The following is an 18,154-nucleotide window of genomic DNA, read 5'->3' as shown; positions in this document are numbered from 1 at the left end:
ATTGTGCTTTGACTTGTATAATTATAATTGTAATTTATATGGATGTTTTTGGTTTTTGGTCCCGCTTCAGTCGCAAATTAGTTGAGAATGCGCAATAAAAATAAAATAACATAGTCGAAAACTTGCTGTTTTATTTGAGTCAAATAAACACCTTCGTTATGAATAGATATAGCGCGCAATTGATTTGTGATGCCACATGTTCATTTGACTGGGTGGCAACGCTAAGCAGAGTTGATGCGCGTTCCGTCGTGAGTGGCACTCGTCCCATTTCGTTTTCAACCAGCAAGTTAACTGGTTCAGCGCTGCTCAAAATACAAAGATTTGACTATCTCGACCAGATAAATTGCTAATACAATGGTAAATATTCAACTAATTTGATTGATATTCTATGGAATTTTGAAACATTGTGTTTTTTGCAATAATTCCCTGATTGCACTCGATACACGTGTTGTATTTGCTTATGGGTGTAACATAACCTCAAAATAAAAAACACGACATTTGCAGGCTGCTGCTCCTAAGGATATTGAGAAGCCCCATGGCGGCGATTCTACCTCTGTACACCGCATTCGCATCACCCTGACCTCAAGGAACGTTCGCTCTTTGGAGAACGTGTGCCGCGACTTGATCAACGGTGCTAAGAACCAGAACCTGCGTGTCAAGGTAAGAGCGCTTGCCGCATGCTGCTAAAACTTAGCTACTTATTCAAACATATATACATGCATGCGCATTTGTATATATTGTTGATGATTGCATTTACCTGGAGGCTTCGTATGCCTGCTTGCTGCTTAGCCTAGTCTTTAATAAATGCCAGACAAAATGCCTAAATTGGACATTGTGTTTACTTTAAATCAGAAAGTGAAGACATTCTATGATTTACGCAACATACGCAAATTAAAGAGAAATAATATTGTAGTTAATTATAATTAATTTGTATTACAGGGCCCAGTGCGCATGCCGACCAAGACCCTACGCATTACCACCCGTAAAACTCCTTGCGGTGAGGGTTCAAAGACCTGGGATCGTTTCCAGGTGAGTTGATAGTCCAGCTTGGGATTGTGCTAGTGTGGACAGATCAGATATCGTGCTTCGGCACAGAAGCTGCCTTTGTACAGTATCATCGATTTGCCCAGATTAAACGTATTCTCATAGTCCACTTTGCTGGTAACCCACACAATTTGGCTCTCCGAATTCGACAGTTTAATTCAATTTATAATGTACATAATCTTAAAAGTGTGTATTGAATAATTAATTTTATCTTATCTTTTTAGATGAGAATCCACAAACGTATCATCGATTTGCATTCGCCATCTGAGATCGTGAAGAAGATCACCTCGATCAACATTGAGCCCGGAGTAGAGGTTGAGGTTACTATTGCCAATTAAAATCGGCTTACGAACTTTCTTCGCAACATGTTGAAAAGTTTCGTATTTTAATAAAAAAAAAATAAAACAAACTTTTCATAAAACTGATTGTGAACTTTATTGCAGTTTGCATGCATTCTGGAATGTGAAGTATGAATGGTTTTTGCTCTAGTAATAGTCTGGCACTGGTGCACATGCTATTTTAACAAAATCAGCATAGCGTACGGTGCTATTGTTATTAACATTAGCCTCCCTAAAGATATTATCCACCTCGCGCACAGACAGACCCTCGCCCCAGTTTTGCAGTAAATTACGTAGCTGTTTTGCTGATATGGTGCCTTTGTTTTGTGGATCGGCTGCTTTGAATGCAGCAATGACTTCACTTGGAAGATTTTCCACTGAGGAGTGTTGGTGCATGATATCCAGGAAGTCAGCAAAACTCATTTTACCATTCTTTTGCTTTAGATACGACACCAATTCCTGTATCGTTGGCGACAAACCCAAAGAGCGCATAATCACCTGTTGAATAAACTTGTCTTATGATAGTTTCCCTCTGATATAACATGACTAATATTTACCGTTAGCTCGTCTAAGTTGTTTATTTGACCTGAACGAGCGAACAGATAAAAACACTCACGGAATTCTAATGGGAGAAGTAAAAAATTAGATAAGAATATAAGTATGACCTCATGCTTTCAATGTTTCACATTTAGTAGTACTTACCATCAATGTCCTGTTCTTTAAAGTAGCGAGCCTATGTATAAAAATGAAAGGAAATTAAGAAAGTAATTAGCATAAATACTAAAATGGGAAATGGGGACAACCAGTCAAGTGGAAAGTAGTTTTCACATATTGGACATTGAACAGTTTACAACGTATGAATTAACACATTTTAAAAAGCATATTAATAAGAATTTTTCATATACTCTACCATTTAAATGAATGTTTATTATTTGCACTTTAAACGAAAAAACAAGTTGTAAATAAACTGATGAAAACTCAAACAGGTTGTGTGTTAAATGTGAAGCGCTGCCACCATGTCGAAAGGGACCGATAACGAATTCGATAAGTCGTATACCTGTGCAACAGCTGTCGCGCCGTGTTACTGTCAAAAGGTGAAGAAGCAGAATAAATTTGTGTACGTGTGTGTTTTGATAGCTAAGCTAGCTACGTGGTGATTGTGCGTGCCACCAAATTCGAAATCCTCGCAAACAACACTAGCGCTTCCACATAAATGCATCTACCAGACTTTGCAATAGCAGCCTTGCTGCTTACCCTCGTTGGGTATAGCAGTGCACAGCGTGTGGCACCCGGTGTAAATCCCCAGCATTATGTGAGTAATAATATATGTTGCATTTTGTTATATTGTGCAACCAGCTGGAACTTAATAGAGTAACTGATTTATAATTTTTTTCATGACGAGTAGCAACAGGCGCCCCAGCAAGTGCCACAACACCACCAACAGCACCCGCCACCACAATATCAGGGACACGGAGCGCCCGGCGTACCGCCGCAGCAATATGTAAGTGATTCTCAAGGATGAGTCTGTATTTGAGTAGAACTAATATGTCAACCTATTAGCAAGTGCCCGTTCAGCAGCAGCCACAACATGTGCAATATCAGCAGGTGCCTGTGCAGCAGCAGCCGCAACAACAACAGCAGATTCATCAACAGCAACAGCATATGCAGCAACCTGTACAACATCAGCCACAACAGGTGCCGCAACATCAACAGCAGCATGCCGGCGGTCATCATCATGGACAGCCACAGCAGGTTTTGAACACGGGTAACATTCAACAAGAGCGTGCGTAAGTGTCTGCTAGGGCTTATCACTTAATCAACTATCAACTATATAGCAATTAATCAATTTTACATATGGAATAATCTTATCTTATATCTTATCATTTACCCATTTGTTGTCTAACTACAGTCATATCCAAGAGCACATGCAGGTGCCCATCGATACGAGCAAAATGTCCGAGGCTGAGCTACAGTTCCACTATTTTAAAATGCATGATTCCGACAATAACAACAAACTAGATGGATGTGAGCTCATCAAATCTTTAATTCACTGGCACGGTAAGAACCAATAGTTACTCTTACATGTTTGTAGTTAGTTTAAGCTGTTTGCCTTACCTTTGCTTATGTTTGACTTTGTCTCTTGTTTTACTCTTTTTTTTTCATATAACAAATTTCACTACATTTCGGCTGGTTCCGGTTCTTCTGGTTTTGGTTGTGGTTATATTCGACATCATTTAAACCCATCTCGCATGTGGCTTCAATAATTCATAATTCAAATCAACCACGTATGTAGAGCAAGGCAGCAAAGAACAACCCAACGGTGAGAAGCCCCACGTAGAGGAGAAAGTATTCTCAGACGAAGAGCTAGTGGCTCTTATTGATCCTATTCTTCAAATGGATGACACATCACGTGACGGCTTCATCGATTATCCAGAGTTTATTAAGGCCCAACAGAAGGCTGCCGAGAAGCATCAGCAGCAGCAACAACAGCAGCCGGCACAACAGCAGCCAACTCATTAGTATATAGAATACTTGATTCAGTTTGCATTACCTAACACAACACAGTTATGTCTCCATCAGTATCTTGGTCCGAATCATGGCACACATTGTTACAACATTAGATCACATCCCCACACACTACACATTGAAATGAAATTTATTCGCAAATAATTTCAGCTCAAATTGTAAAATATGTCAATAGTTCAAACAAATGTTTTGAACAGGCTACAAGCATTCCAATCCATCGGGCAACTTCTTTGAACAAATTGTATAATTATTAAAACAACTTCTCAAAAAAATTCGAATAATAGCACACACGAATCTCATTTGTGATCAGTGCAATTAAACTATTTGTTTTTTGTTTAATCTTCACTTAATTTTAGTTATTCGTTCAATCCGAAGATAATTTTAAGCGTCAACTAAAAGCAGCGAAAACAAATCAAGGCTGATTGTGTAAACATTTGTTTTGTACAAAAGAAAAAAAAAAACAATAAAAAAAAGCGAACGTTCTGAAACTATAGCTAACAATTGATCTTTAGAAATTGAAATATTTACATACATAACATATATGTATACTTTATAAATGCATGAAATTCATTGTAAGTAATGTGTTTTTAGAAAATAAAAATGAACTTGAAAATAAAAAGATTATACTTAGTCGAATTTTTTTATATTTAATTAAAACAGTTTAAATTGAAATCTTATTTTTTACCTTCGCATTTCAGTTGAAGACCCCCACAAGCCGATAACCCCGGGAAATGCTGAAAACCCAGATGAGTCGGACCACAAAAAGGGAAGCGTATATACCGACAAGGCTTTAGAGGAGACCATAGATTATGTACTGAAATCCATGGATTTGAATAATGATGGTTTTGTCGATTATGCTGAGTATCGAAAAACAGAAGCGTCCGTAGGCAAGGATTAGATTTGCAACAGTGATTCAAAGAGCCATGGAACTTGACACGCATTTTAGGTTTTTATTGAAGTTTGTTTTTTTTATATTATATAATTTTTTTACTTTTTCATAATAAAATTGGCTTCAGAATCCAAAAGGAACTTGCAATAATTATTAAGTGAACTAATTCGTAGTTTTAAATGACTGAATTATTACTGGAAGTGTGTCTTATAAATGCTTACCTTACTTTTAGAATAGTGTTTGTCACAGCAAGCACTTTCCACGGTACAATTGCAAACAGCCGGCCGGCTAGTGCCATGAAAGCTGTCACCATGCATGAAAGCTCCTTGACGGTTTGAGCTTTCAATCTGCGTCGAAGCGTCGCGGTAAACAGAAGCACAAAATAGCGCAGCGTAAAATAGTAAAATGTGTTGACAAAGGCGAATGCCAAAGGGAATCGTTAAACGCTACACCGAATAATAATACTAATAATTCGAAGTGATTATTTATATTTATATATTAAGCATTCGCCGCGTGTGCCCAGATATTTGAACGACCTAGATAACCATTCGCAATGTAAGCAAATAAGAAAAAAGTGCAACAAAAAAAGGCTTTTGCGCTAGTTTATGAATTGCATGCCATGAATTCCGTTGCTCGGGGTGACCCTGGCGGTGCAATTGTTGGCTGAAAATAAATAGCCTGAAGCGTGTCCGGGACACGGATCCCGGGAGCGTATATACCACGTGCTTGCGTGCGGGTATTAATTGGCCCATGTGTAAATATTTTCAGTTTCATAAATAATATATATGTTAGGTGTAGGTCTGATATCGATTTTGCCCAGAACCCAGGTTGCGAGCGGGTGGCGTGGGGGTGGTTTGTTAGCGGAGCGATGTTTAGATAAGCCGGCCGGTGTTCTCTATACAAATATAATCACGTCATTATACCCTGAGCCCATTAACAATGAGTAAGCATAGTGTATTGTAGATTACAGGCAAGGGAATGAATGTATTCTTAACCAGGACTTAACACTGCCTGTGTGTGTTTTATTTTCCACTATATATAAGGAGGCTGATCTCACTACCGTCTATAGTACAAACAGATATTCGCTAATTTTTGTGGTGTCCTCTCATGTATGATGTAGTGACACTTTTTGACCTGTTCCTCCGTTGACTTTGTTTATTCTACAGGGCTGCAATGCAGTCCGGCAGCCGCCCCCGTGAGCGCCTGCTCTACGCCTTTCGTGGATGGATTGCGTTTGTAGCTTTCATGGATCTGGGCACAGCGTTCCGCAGCTATATAGAACGACGCAGTTTCCTGGGCGATCATAGTGATACACAATTTATCGAGGGTAAGCATAATCAAATGTATGAAACAATACGCATGACTAAATTATAATGCTCTAGGTGATTATACCATTTCCCGTATAATTGGTATGTACTGTCTTCTAAAGGCAATCGCTTTGGTGCACTGTACGCTGTACATACACTATAGGCCGTAAGTATAAAGTTACATATTAAAGGGACAACGGAACCATTGCAAATGACTCCCTTTCTTCCGCTCTCTGTCTCGCTCACTCTTTACAGCGTTGTCAGCATGGGCGGTTGTTCTCTAGCTCTTACTATGGTCTTCTATGCCACCGAAGCACTCTACTTTCGTTCAAGCACTTTAAACTTTTACGTAATCTTCCCTTGCGTCTTGAATAGTAAGTAAATAAATACATTATGTGCATAAATTAAAAATATATATTATTCATATACAGCAATTACTCTACTGGGCCTCATATACATACCTAAAAGACTTCGTCTCTGGGAACCCAATATGGATCTGGATGATGAGAACTCGCAATTATTAAAGCAAATGACTGGCTATAAAAGACGTCGCGCGAAAAAGCAATAATTTAGTATTGAGATTGATTTAAAACAACGAAGCAACAGAAAAACGTTAACAGTTTGGATTGAGAAGTTTGAGATTGAGATTGAGTTATAAAACGATACATAAATCATATATTGAATCCGTTATGGACTGCAGTGATGTGATCAGAAGCATCAAACAATACTTAATTAGCAATACTAACCAAAGCCAAATTAGTGATTTTCTATTAATTAAGAACAAAGGAGTAAGCCTCTAAATACATACGTCAATTGCTGACATAATCACTTGAAAACATTTTGTACTTCCTTTTTAGAATCCATTTAAAATACATTATTAAACCATTATAGAGTTTATTACACTTTTAAAATATGACAATTAGATAATGCCATTAAATATATAAGTTCACTGTTTAAATTTAAGCAAATTTAATGTTCGACTCATGAGAATGGCTTTAAATTTACAACCACGTTTATAATTGAATATTTATAGTATTATGTGGAATCACAAGTAGTTAATTGCAATATTTGCACATTTGAAAATTTATATCTAGTTATATTCAACGATCATATACATACATATTTAGCAAAGATGCTTTGTATCACACGTAAACCAATATTTATATAAATATAAATAAATTATATATAACAATAATAGTTTTAGCACCAACATGGTTAATACTGACATATACTCAATAAAAATAATATGAAGTCATTTACTCCGGAATTTTGACTCTGTAACATTTCTTTGAATTTGTAAAAGAAATTAATATATCATCTAATGTTTCTGGGTGTTAAACTAGTTAAATGAATTTTTCAAATAAAAGACGCTTTCGATAATTATGTACGAAAACTATCAGTGCCTTACAGCACCATCACTAGCTTAATAATAACAGTTCGTTAACAGGGTAGTTTACGCTTAACAGAATCATGCAAGTTAATATCTGTTATCGATATCCAAATTCTCTCTCTGGCGCATTTAATTTTAAAAGAGCTCTTTTAATAAAACTACTGTTTTTGTAGCTAACTAAACATAATGTACCGAAAATTTAAGAAACGAAACAATGCCCTAGCAGGACTTAATACAATTGACGAGAATGCAACTATTAAAATACCGGTAATTGATCAAGTCCCACTGCACTGCATGAGATCATGAAACAAATTGTTGTTTTTTTTTTTTTAAAGCGGGGTTCGTCTGCTAAACAAACAGATGCCACAATCGAGACATTGGCCGTCGAAAGTGAAGAGGAAAATATACCAGCTTCGCAGGAGCAAACACAACGTTTTCTATCGCAACATAGCATAGCATTGGCCGCTACATTGGGGCGCACGCAGTCTTCATCGCGAATGAACAGTTCCCGCCAACCGAATAGCTTCTTTGAAATGGTGCTGATGAACGCTGGTGTGCAATTGGACCAAACGGACACATTCGTGCTGTCTTGCGATCATATTGCTATTGTTTCTAAGCTACGTGATATATTGGTGCAGTCTACGAAGTATCCGGAAAACATTGAGACATTTAAAACTGGGCTAAATGCGGCTCTAGCGCCCAAATCAAAACTGGCCCAGAAACTGCTAAGTGGCTGCACCATAGACACAGCCGGCGAAGATCAGGTTTATCAGTCACAGAACAGCATGTTTATCAACTTTCTGATGATTGACTTTCTACGGGAGCCCTGCCTGTCAGTACTTTTCAACAAAATCGAAGAGCTGGCCAAGCAGGAGCGAGTGCAAACGGTGCCTGGTTGCCTGCCACTATTACCAATGATGCTTGCCCAATTACGTTATCTTACTCTGTCGCATAGTGATCAGATTTTTTCCCATATTGAGCGCATATTCAACAATGCTTCAGAGTCGTCAAAGATGGATATCATAAGCAGCGCTGAGTTTTTATTAGACGCCAGTAAACACGACGAGTTTGTCGAGTTGCTCACGTAAGTGTCTCATTATTCTTTGTAGAGAGCTCACTTAACTGTAATCTATCCTATCTAGTATTAACTATTCGAGCAGCAAAGATCTTTTCCATTTGACAACGCTGCAAATGTTAAGCAATTTGACGCTAAATGCCAGGACTCAAGGAAAATTGCGGGAGCGTATTCTAGAGTTTGTCAAGGACGATAGCAGCTGCTCGCATGTGGTAGGTCAATCACTGGTTGTAAACTAGGTTGTAAACTATAAAATATATATGTATATATATGATTTCTTTTTAGACACTGCCGCATCTCATACGCCTATTGCTAAATAGTCTCAATCAGGACACCGACGATGTTGTTCGTGAGGTATATATGAACATAGTTTATTATTATTATTATTTTTCCCTGAGTTAAGATTTCAGTATTTTGATTTAAATATATTCATATTTTAGCTGGTCTCCACACTGCGTGAAATCTTTAACTGGCGTCATAGAATGCAAGGCGAAAACTTTCAGGAGTTGGCCATTCCTGCTGCCGGTGACAAGCAATCACAATTGGAACTCTTTGGTTTTCTGCAACAAGGTCTTAAGCGGTCTAAGCGTTTTTATCAAATGTGGCAGCGTACTATTAGTGGATTGGCAGCCAGTGAATTTAAGTAAGGTTTATCAAATAAGTTTTTGTTAACCATTCCAATTGTCCTTTCAAAACTTGCAGATCATTTGATTTTATAATGCTACTGATACTTATACACATCAACGAGGATAATACTTTATTTATTGAGAATCTTGTAAGTATGAAGTCGATATTACATTGCCGATACTAATTCGTTTTTGTGCTGCTGTAGTTTCGCCGACGTATTAAACTAGAGCATATAACAGTTAACATATTAGATGAAATAAAAATCCATTATTCGCATATTTTGGAGCAACATATTAACTCACTGATGCACCTGCTCCACGACTTTATGCGGGAAAAGAATCGCATTGTAGCCGACTTCGCCAAAGCGGCCTACAGGTGAATTTGATTAGATAATTAATTTACTTGTCTCAGCTAACCACCCCTTCAACTCAGCATACTCTTTAAGATCTGCAACTCAATACAGAAAAGCATACTGAAGAAACTGCTGGAGCTGACATTTGACAAGTCTGCACAGCATGTGACCACCACATTGACATTGCTGCGTGAGCTGCAGCGCAAGAATGGAAAGCATATACAGAACTGTGCCATGTTGTTACTGCCATTGCTCGATCGCCTAAGCGATTTGACCCTGCCACAAACACGTCTCGCCATGGACTTGCTATGCCACGTTGCATTTCCTGAACCCAAATTGCCTGAGTGTGCCCCACTGCAGGATCAAATCGAAATGGTTGTAAAGAAACAGCAAATAAATCGGACTGAATATGTGAAAAGGCAGGGCATAATTGGTTGCGTACAGCTAATTGATGCCATTGCGCGCATTGAAACCACGCTTATCAATAACGAGGACTTGCAAACCAGCGTGGACAGCATCACTTCATTGCCTGATGGTCGCAGCAAGCAGGCAGCTAACCTGATTAGTAAATACATTTTGTTGTTTATGAAAATAAGAAATTAATAATTATTTTTATATATAGTGCTCACCCAGTCAGCTATATGTAATTCACCCGAATTACTGGCACTGTTTTACGATGAACTGGCCAGCGTACTAACTGTGCGCTACTATAACGCAGAGTCTATTTATATGCTCGACAATCAGTTTCTTATGTGGCTCTGTGAGCTAATGACCTATCGCTTTCAGCAAAGCTTTGTGAATGATCATCAGCCCAAGACAGTCAAGTGAGAAGTTTGAATCTAATTAATATGTCTTTTCATCAATTGTTTGTATATTTTTGCAGCGGCATACGGCTGGAGTGCCAGAAGAACATTAATGAATTGGACGAAACGAATGTTAATACCGAATCAGCTGTACTAGATATAGGGATTAATATATCTGAATTGGTTTTGAGTCCAAATGGAATGTAAGTTCAAGTAAACACACAGAAATTTATATGTGCAGACTAAAGCTATTACTTTTTCAGCGCCAGCGATTCTATTTTTGTGCTAGCGCCGCTCTTTCACTTGGTCAGCGTGCTGCACAATCAACGCTATCAGTACAGTCTGGAATTGGTAAATGCACTCCAAGGCTGTGCCATTGTGCTGCCCACGTTTTTTGATGATCCTAATTATTTGGCCATCTTTGATAATTATGATGAAGAGACACAAAAGCGCATATTGCACATTTACTATCACACGATCAATTGGATGCGTGTTACGACCTGCGCTTTTGCCTCCCAAAAGCATGAAGCCACACGCAAACGGGTTCTAAAGCGTCTCGCCGATTTGATTTGCACAGAGCAAAGATTGAAGTCACTTTTGACTCATGCTCCTGTTGGTTTTGCGCCACCGCCCTGCCAGTTTCTTAACATTGTTAAACAGGGCGCTCCCCAGCAAGTTACGCGCGAAAAAAGACCTACGACTAGTAAGGGCAAGGCAAATAAGGTTAATAACGAAACGATCACGGAGGAACCGCAGAGCATGGACCAATCAAAATTGGGTGATTTCAGCATCAAGTTGGGTAATTGCAAATCCATTAAATGCAAAATCAATTTTGAACAGCTATATGGACCCATGGAAAGCTTTAGACAGCTTGATGTGGGTATAATAGTGTTGCTGAAAGAACAACCCTTCAGCTTGAATTACCCACTGGAAGACGAAGAAGTGGGTACACATTTGGGCGTGTTGGAATTGCGTTTTATACTAACAGATTTGGTACATAAATTGGATACTATTATTAACGGATGCCAAGACGTTACCGAAGCTGGCACGTTAAGATCGCATGTGGCCAAGCCAGAGCATTTTATGTCTGATTTAGAAAAATGTTTAGGTGAAATCCATCTGCGTTTAATAGCGCTCGCGGCACACATTGATGAGGAGCTAGAAAAGGTCAATAATGTCCACAGCAATTTGGATCTGTTCAAGGATCGATTTAATTATGTTAAAACCTGCTTTGGCTTATGCATTCACTTGCTTGCATTGTATTTCTCATGGAATGAGTGGAGTGACAAGTCCAAAATCGCGTTGCTAGAGTGTGAGTAAAGCATAACTTTAAATATTGCTATTATTGATGGATTATTCTCTGATTAGCTTCATTAAATTCACTGATGCCCCCTGGCCAGCGCAAGGCAGCGAAAAAACCATCCATAGCACGCATTGCCTCCCAGATCTTTGATTATTTCTGCAAATACGAAAAATCGGTGCTAGTACTTGGCACTGCCGTGCAGCTTCACCATTTGCTGCGCAGCTTGCGTAAATTGAGTTGTTCCGGCGAGAATGCAGTTCAGCGCAGCAATCAGCAGGCCGAGGATATACGTACGTCCTTCTAATTATTAAAATTTTATTTTTTTCTATATGTTTTTGGCGTTGTAGGAAAATATTGTACCAATATGCTGAGACGCAAATGGTACCACTACACTGGTGGCTTGGAAAAGGGAGCACAATGTAACGTTCATCTCGACAAGCTTATTAAAGGCTTTCTTAAGGACACATCATTTGAACGTCAGAAGGATATTTTATTTGCCCTTAAAGAGGAGTGCCTGCTTCTAAATAAAAAAGACTTGTCTTTAGAATCGATTCCCAATATTAAAAAGTAAGTTAAATTAGTTAAGTGTGTTTGTCCAAAAATTTATAATTTGCGTATTCTAGGCCTAACTTTCCCCTATTGTTTCGTGGGCTATGCGAGATTATTATCAGCACATTGAATTCCCAATGTAGTAGTCCCGCTGAAAACGATCGCTTCAAGCTCTGGGAATCAACTATATGTCTCCTTAATGGCCTTTTGGAAATTGTCCAGACTGTGGAACAGCCGCGCAATTTTGGCTTATTCTTAAAGCATTCGCAATTGTTCCTGAAACTGTTCCTACAACATGGTGTGTCCGTTCTTGAGACGATTGTGCGCGATAGTCCCGAACGGTTAACCAAATTTTTTCACGAGCTACAGAATGTAACCAAGTTTTTGCACAATCTCTGTTGCCATTCGAAGTCAATAAAGAATACTGCCATTATTAGCTACATTCCTAGCCTACGTGAAACGCTGGAAACACTGGTGTTTCGTATAAAAGCGTTGCTGGCGGCCAACAAATGTCATGCCGCCTTTCATATCAGTATTTTGGATAATAAGGATTTGCATGGCGATGCAATTGTGACTCCCAGGGGATCACTTATCAACGCAACTAATAGCGATGAAGAAATCCCCGAAGATGACGTCAGCGTTGATGAAACTTATATAAATGATGATGAGGGCAGCACTCTTCTGGATAGTTCTTCGCGACGCAGCGCAAATAGTCGCAGCAGCAAATCAAATTCACGCAGTAAATGTTTTTAAAAATCATTGTATGTTGTAAACAAGACAAATATATATATATAATCTCTAATTATGTTGAAAGCAAGGAAATGGTTTTATTATTCCAAGCTTCAGCTACAAACTCATTTTACCTGTTAAACATTAACATTGGGCTCGTTACAAGTAAAGTAATCAAGAGTAGTTTTTGCATTGTTTATTTAATTTTTTTTTTATTTATTATCTGGATGCAATTTTATTTAATTTTTGTATTACAAATAATAACAAATGTATGTATATCAAATATTTTAGTACAATATTCTTCTCACTTTTATTTTCTTCATTAACAATAATTGTTTGTAAGACGTAAAAGATGTTGCTTCCTATCGCTGTTCCACCTACATTTCTGCATGTTCTTGAAATGTTCATTTGTTTGTTTCATGTTTGTTTTATACTTTTGCTTAATAATTGGCGACGTTACGTTCACGGCTTTTATAAATTCCTCATACGTGTGACATGTATGCAAATTTGATGTGATGTTCATTTTAAGAATTAATAAAAAAAAATTACAATTTATTTGAAAAAATTAGGAAAAAACAATATGAAAACACACACAAACTATAAGTATACATATAAAAAATTCGTTCAATAGGATTTAAAAAGAAAATCACGTAAATGTGCAGCTAATAAAACAACGTAAAATATCTTCTAACGGTATACATTTTCGACAGTTTATCATAACACATATCCAGATTTGTAGTATATATATTAGTGTAAACAATTGACACTGGAAACTGACGGTTCTAGCTCTATGGGAAATTTGCATCGTGGATTTGCAGGCTGTTAAAAAACTACGGCGACCTATATACGGTCGCTTCTAAGACTGCTGCTTTATAAACAGCTGCGCCTAAGCTAATTTCATGTGATCTTGAAATATACGTTCAAATACCAAAATTTAAAACGAAAGCTTTGCTGAAAGATTTGAAAAGGAAATCATCATATTAATTTGGAAAAGATTTTTGCACTCTCGAGTACTGTTGGTATATTTCAATATTCAACGGAGTTCGTTTGTTTTTTTTTTTGATTTATTAATTTTTATTGTTTTCTTTATTTGCCAATTTTTCAAAAACTTAAAACATTTTACACAAATTAATTTTAAAAATTTTAATACGTACGCAGTCTGTTTAAAAGTAAAGTTAGATTATACACTCCTATATCTACATATACACTATATACTCATATATATATAAATTTTTTTATAGAGAAAGATATATTTTATATATGTATGTATATATAGATTTAGTAATTATGATTAAATCTTGCCTTTGCATCATCACAATTCATGTAAAGTTTTTGTTGTATTTTCTTTTGTTTTGTTGTTTTCTACATATTTTGAAATATATATATATTTCTTATTTTTGCTTCAGTTTCCACGCGCCGCTTGCAAATTCTTGATATTAATTTCTGTGATTTTTCTGCTTTTAAGTTGTTTCTTGTTTGAATGTTGTATGACTGTTTGCTGCAATTTAATTTACACACGTATACAGTTATTATCGTTGGATATATTATGTTGAGAGCTGGGTCAAAGGTCGAAAGTTTGCTTGCGCTTCCTCACAATACACAAAAAAGTTGAAAATTAAAACCAATTAAACAGCTAAACAAATTAGTTCGGTAAATATTCTTTAACATTAGTGCTTTAAGTTTAGACGTAAAAATATTTTGCTAAAAATTAATATTCATATAGTTTTATTATATAGTAATATATATATTCATGTATATATATATATTTATTTATATAACATAATATTGAAAACTTAAGCGCACAAACAAAACTAAATATTCAAATTAAAAACTAATTTTGCCAAACGTTTTTGCTTTCCCGAAAAAATTAAACAAAATTACAAATTACAATACATATTTAACACAAATATAAAGGCAAGGAGTTTCGAAAGAACAATTTTTAACACTTCCAAAAGGATGGGGGAGCATGGGGAATTTGAAAACAACTATATATGACCGCAAAGGCATCAACGGCACATTGTTTAAATTAGTCGAGTATTGTATTTTAGTTTTTTTTTTTGCTTTGTTTTGTTTTTTTCTTTTAACCAAAGTGAAAACTTTAACGGATTGTTTAACAGGTTTTGCCAATTTTCTTTGTAGTTTACAATTAGAACACATTAACAATTAAGACTTATAAATAAAATTACAAATTTAAAACAATATAAAATCAGTACAGTATCAAATTAAACAAAACTTTATCATTAAGCATATGTATACATATATTTGCAATTTGAATTGGGTTCCAGTTTCAAAGTCACCAAAAATTTCGAAAATTTGCTTTTCTTTTCTAAGGCAAAAACAAAAATGTTTTACATGCAAAAAGACGCGGCGTATAAATTTTTTAAATATTTTTTGCTATGTTTGTGTGTGTTAAAAAAAAAATAATAAAAATTAAAACTTTTTCGTAGGCAACAAATGATGAAAATTAGAAGAAAAAATGCGTAACGAAGCTTAGTACAAAAAAAGGTTAAATATTTGTGGTTGTTTCTTAAATTGGTTTTTGTTGTTTTTTACGTTTAGTTTTATATAGTTAGAAAATGGCGCACACTGCTGCGGCGGCTGATGCTGCTGCAGTTTACTCTCTTGCAAAGGGTGTACTTTTAAATATTAGGGTATATGTTTAACTGTGTGTGTGTGTTGAGTGTATTGAGTGTGTGTGTTTCACTAAATTTAAACTTAACTATGGTCATTTAGAATTGGTAGTAAATGTTCTTATTGTTGTTTGCTAATGTATTATTATTATTATGTATTAAAGTTCTTTGCTGGTGTCGCAAATTTGTTTTATTTTGCGCAAGTTTAGAAGTTTTTTTCTGCTTTTCATTTAACTTTAGGCAACTGCTTGGTGTGTGTGTGTGTGTGTGTTTATCTGTATCTGTATCTGTATTTTTGTGATTGTGTATATTGTTTCAATTTAAAAATATCATATATATTCCATTTTAGGCGCTTGCTGAACAATGTTTATAGATACGCTTTAAAAAACTTTTCATCTTATTCATTATCATTATCAATTTGTTCTTGAGTTTAAAATTGGAAGTTTTGCTTGTTATTTAATTATGACTAATTTAATTGTTTATACATTTTAGTTGTTTTTGCTTTACTTGAGATCTAGCAAAAAATAAAAATTTTCATAAAAAATACAGATCGAAACGGAAAATAAAATTTTGCAAAATTTTAACAAAAGTTTTTTGTTTCGTTTTCATATTGATGTTTGTTATATAGGAGGCATGGAGTTACAGTTAAATAATGCTTATATATATTATAGAGTTGCTATATAAGTATATATGGGATAGACCCAGTTTCGGTTTGCTATGAACTTGTTGCAGCACTCTAAGAAAAGTGTGAATAAAACTTATTAGGGAAAACTTGGGAAATTCTTTGAATAGATTTGTTTTGAGGGCTTATTGATGTAAATTAATTCTTTTGTTTTTTATTTATTTAGATTTAATTTTTGCCGTTATTAAATTCCCTATAATATTATCGCTTGTAAAATTTATAGTTTACTTAATTTTATTATTTTTCTTTTATTTGTAACTGCTTGTGATGTGTGTGTGTATGTGTGAATGTAAGTGTTAGTTGGTGTCTTACTAATTCGTTGCATCTCGATAGCAGCAATTCAGTTGTCAACTGCTGCTGTTTGTATCTCTGGAGCTGGAGCTGTAGCTTTAGCTGTATCTTTATGCTTCGCGTGTTTTTTTCATTTGTAATTTTTGTGCAATTTCTTAGCTCTACATACATTATTTGTTGTTTTTGTTTAATTGATTTCAAGTTACCTAAAATAGTTTGCAATTTAATCGGAAAGTCTTGCCAACGTGCACAGTCCAAGACATTATATAATAATGCCAATCGCTGCTGCGCTTTAATAATTTAGTTTCCTTAACTCATCAAGACTAATTTCGAATTTAATGTATTTTCGCTTTTCTTTTTGTTTTTATAATTTCAGTCAATATTTCTTCATTAAGCTTTGCTTCTGAATTACTTTATTAATTTGATTCATTCGATCAATTATTTAGAGCTTTAAATTTATGTAATTTTTAATTTTTTGTTTCGTATTTACAATTGAAGGAAATCTTGGTTTTTTATTGTTGTGCAATTTCTCCTTTTCGATTTTCTGCTTGATTCAGTTTTATACAAATAGTAGTAAAATGTTTATTACTTTGTTTATCAATTTGGTTTACGCGTTATGTATAAAAAAGTTGCTTAAGTTTTAAAATCAATACGAGCCTAACTGCACTATACTGATATAAATAGATTTATATATGTAATTATGTTTCGTTTCTGCTTTTATCAGTTTGTTATATATGCTCAATTATTGTTTCCATTTCAAGTTAAAAACGTATGTAGTTCTTGAATTTTAAAAGGGTCTTCGTTTTGTATTCATGTTGCCTTTAAAATGTTTTAGCAAAATGCTCTAATTATTTAGAATTTGTATTATGTGATTATAAAAGTTGAACGAAATATGTTTGCTAAAATGCTGCGGCAAGTCTATAGATATGCTATATAAATGTATATAATAATTATTTCTTTCAGATTTATATAGAGATAGAGAGAGAGATGTGCAAAGCAGTACCTAAACAAAGTAATTTCGTAGGGTTATAAAGCCCGATTGCTCTTCTTATATAGGATATAATTGTTTTTGCTACGCTTCTTTAGAGTTGAAAAGATAAAAAATCAAATATGCATATATATATATATAAATATATGCATATGCTGTGTTGCAGTAGCTGTAGTTATAGTTGGTTGTTGGTGTGCCTTCTAAGTTCGTTCCATGTTTTACTTTTATTTTTAACTGTAGTTGCCTGTCATTGTTGTTTTTAACTCCATGCCGAAAACGTATCCATATACCACTGTTCACCATTTGTGCCTAAAGGTTGCTGTGGTAGCGGTAAACTGCCCCAACTGCCGCCATTTCCTATTAAACCGCTCTGGTAACGTCGCTTAACATCTGCCGGATTTTGGTGACCTCCATCGAACTTACGTTTACCGACTACTGCAGTTGGTCAACAGGAATGCATATGTTGTTGATGTATATGTATGCGTTTGCGTGTATTTGTTTTTGCGTTTGGTGGGTGTGGGTGTGGAACGGATTTAAAAAGAGAAAAAAGAGAGAGTTAAAAATGGTTGTTAATACTACACAAATGGAACAGTTCTTTGCTATTGTTCGTTTTCGTGGAAAATTTGTCGTT

General features: G+C 35.6%; 6 protein-coding genes across 9 annotated transcripts in view; 4 read left to right on the top strand and 2 right to left on the bottom strand.

The window, feature by feature from the left end:
• Window positions 1-257: 257 nt before the first annotated feature.
• LOC115483343 (40S ribosomal protein S20) lies at window positions 258-1,417 on the top strand. The gene is made up of 4 exons (XM_030224832.1): window positions 258-357; window positions 505-660; window positions 940-1,029; window positions 1,269-1,417. Exons 1-4 carry the CDS (start codon window positions 355-357, stop codon window positions 1,380-1,382), a joined length of 363 nt encoding a protein of 120 aa, XP_030080692.1. The 5' UTR covers window positions 258-354; the 3' UTR covers window positions 1,383-1,417.
• A 43-nt stretch (window positions 1,418-1,460) lies between these two features.
• LOC111600697 (calmodulin-like protein 4) lies at window positions 1,461-2,385 on the bottom strand. Its single transcript, XM_023316952.1, has 4 exons — window positions 2,293-2,385; window positions 2,085-2,115; window positions 1,940-2,004; window positions 1,461-1,880 (listed from the first exon to the last, which is right to left on the bottom strand). The coding sequence occupies exons 1-4, from the start codon at window positions 2,293-2,295 to the stop codon at window positions 1,530-1,532; spliced, it is 450 nt and encodes a 149-aa protein (XP_023172720.1). The 5' UTR covers window positions 2,296-2,385; the 3' UTR covers window positions 1,461-1,529.
• Window positions 2,386-2,478: 93 nt separating this feature from the next.
• LOC111600696 (GATA zinc finger domain-containing protein 10) lies at window positions 2,479-4,861 on the top strand. Of its 2 annotated transcripts, none has more exons than XM_023316951.2 (5): window positions 2,479-2,694; window positions 2,788-2,883; window positions 2,943-3,169; window positions 3,292-3,440; window positions 4,607-4,861. In XM_023316951.2, exons 1-5 carry the CDS (start codon window positions 2,596-2,598, stop codon window positions 4,804-4,806), a joined length of 771 nt encoding a protein of 256 aa, XP_023172719.1. In that variant the 5' UTR covers window positions 2,479-2,595; the 3' UTR covers window positions 4,807-4,861. The 2 variants fall into 2 exon arrangements, with proteins under 2 accessions (XP_023172719.1, XP_023172718.1); XM_023316950.2 differs by lacking the exon at window positions 4,607-4,861 and adding an exon at window positions 3,676-3,997.
• A 270-nt stretch (window positions 4,862-5,131) lies between these two features.
• LOC111600708 lies at window positions 5,132-6,980 on the top strand. The gene is made up of 5 exons (XM_023316964.1): window positions 5,132-5,352; window positions 5,964-6,124; window positions 6,180-6,270; window positions 6,360-6,478; window positions 6,536-6,980. Coding segments are annotated over exons 1-5 (510 nt in total). The 5' UTR covers window positions 5,132-5,350; the 3' UTR covers window positions 6,673-6,980.
• Window positions 6,981-7,587: 607 nt separating this feature from the next.
• Window positions 7,588-13,014, top strand: LOC111600748 (Fanconi anemia group D2 protein). Its single transcript, XM_023317027.2, has 14 exons — window positions 7,588-7,761; window positions 7,830-8,578; window positions 8,637-8,781; window positions 8,855-8,923; window positions 9,010-9,212; window positions 9,272-9,344; window positions 9,402-9,571; window positions 9,629-10,113; window positions 10,171-10,372; window positions 10,432-10,554; window positions 10,615-11,663; window positions 11,720-11,944; window positions 12,002-12,221; window positions 12,278-13,014. Exons 1-14 carry the CDS (start codon window positions 7,681-7,683, stop codon window positions 12,954-12,956), a joined length of 4,473 nt encoding a protein of 1,490 aa, XP_023172795.2. The 5' UTR covers window positions 7,588-7,680; the 3' UTR covers window positions 12,957-13,014.
• A 3,694-nt stretch (window positions 13,015-16,708) lies between these two features.
• LOC111600664 (heterogeneous nuclear ribonucleoprotein R) overlaps window positions 16,709-18,154 on the bottom strand; it is a 48,070-nt gene continuing 46,624 nt past the window's right edge. For 2 of the 3 annotated variants that reach the window (XM_023316900.2, XM_023316901.2), the window contains exon 11: window positions 17,783-17,958. In XM_023316900.2, the coding sequence (XP_023172668.1) occupies window positions 17,783-17,958 (176 nt within the window). Of the gene's footprint in view, window positions 17,959-18,154 lie in introns of all 3 variants that reach the window. The other variant, XM_023316899.2, reaches the window with a different exon arrangement.

This window comes from Drosophila hydei, unplaced genomic scaffold (genome assembly GCF_003285905.1).
Source record: "Drosophila hydei strain 15085-1641.00,03,60 unplaced genomic scaffold, DhydRS2 tig00008119-arrow-pilon, whole genome shotgun sequence".
Lineage (NCBI taxonomy): Eukaryota > Metazoa > Arthropoda > Insecta > Diptera > Drosophilidae > Drosophila > Drosophila hydei.
This window is presented reverse-complemented; position numbering and strand designations above follow the sequence as displayed.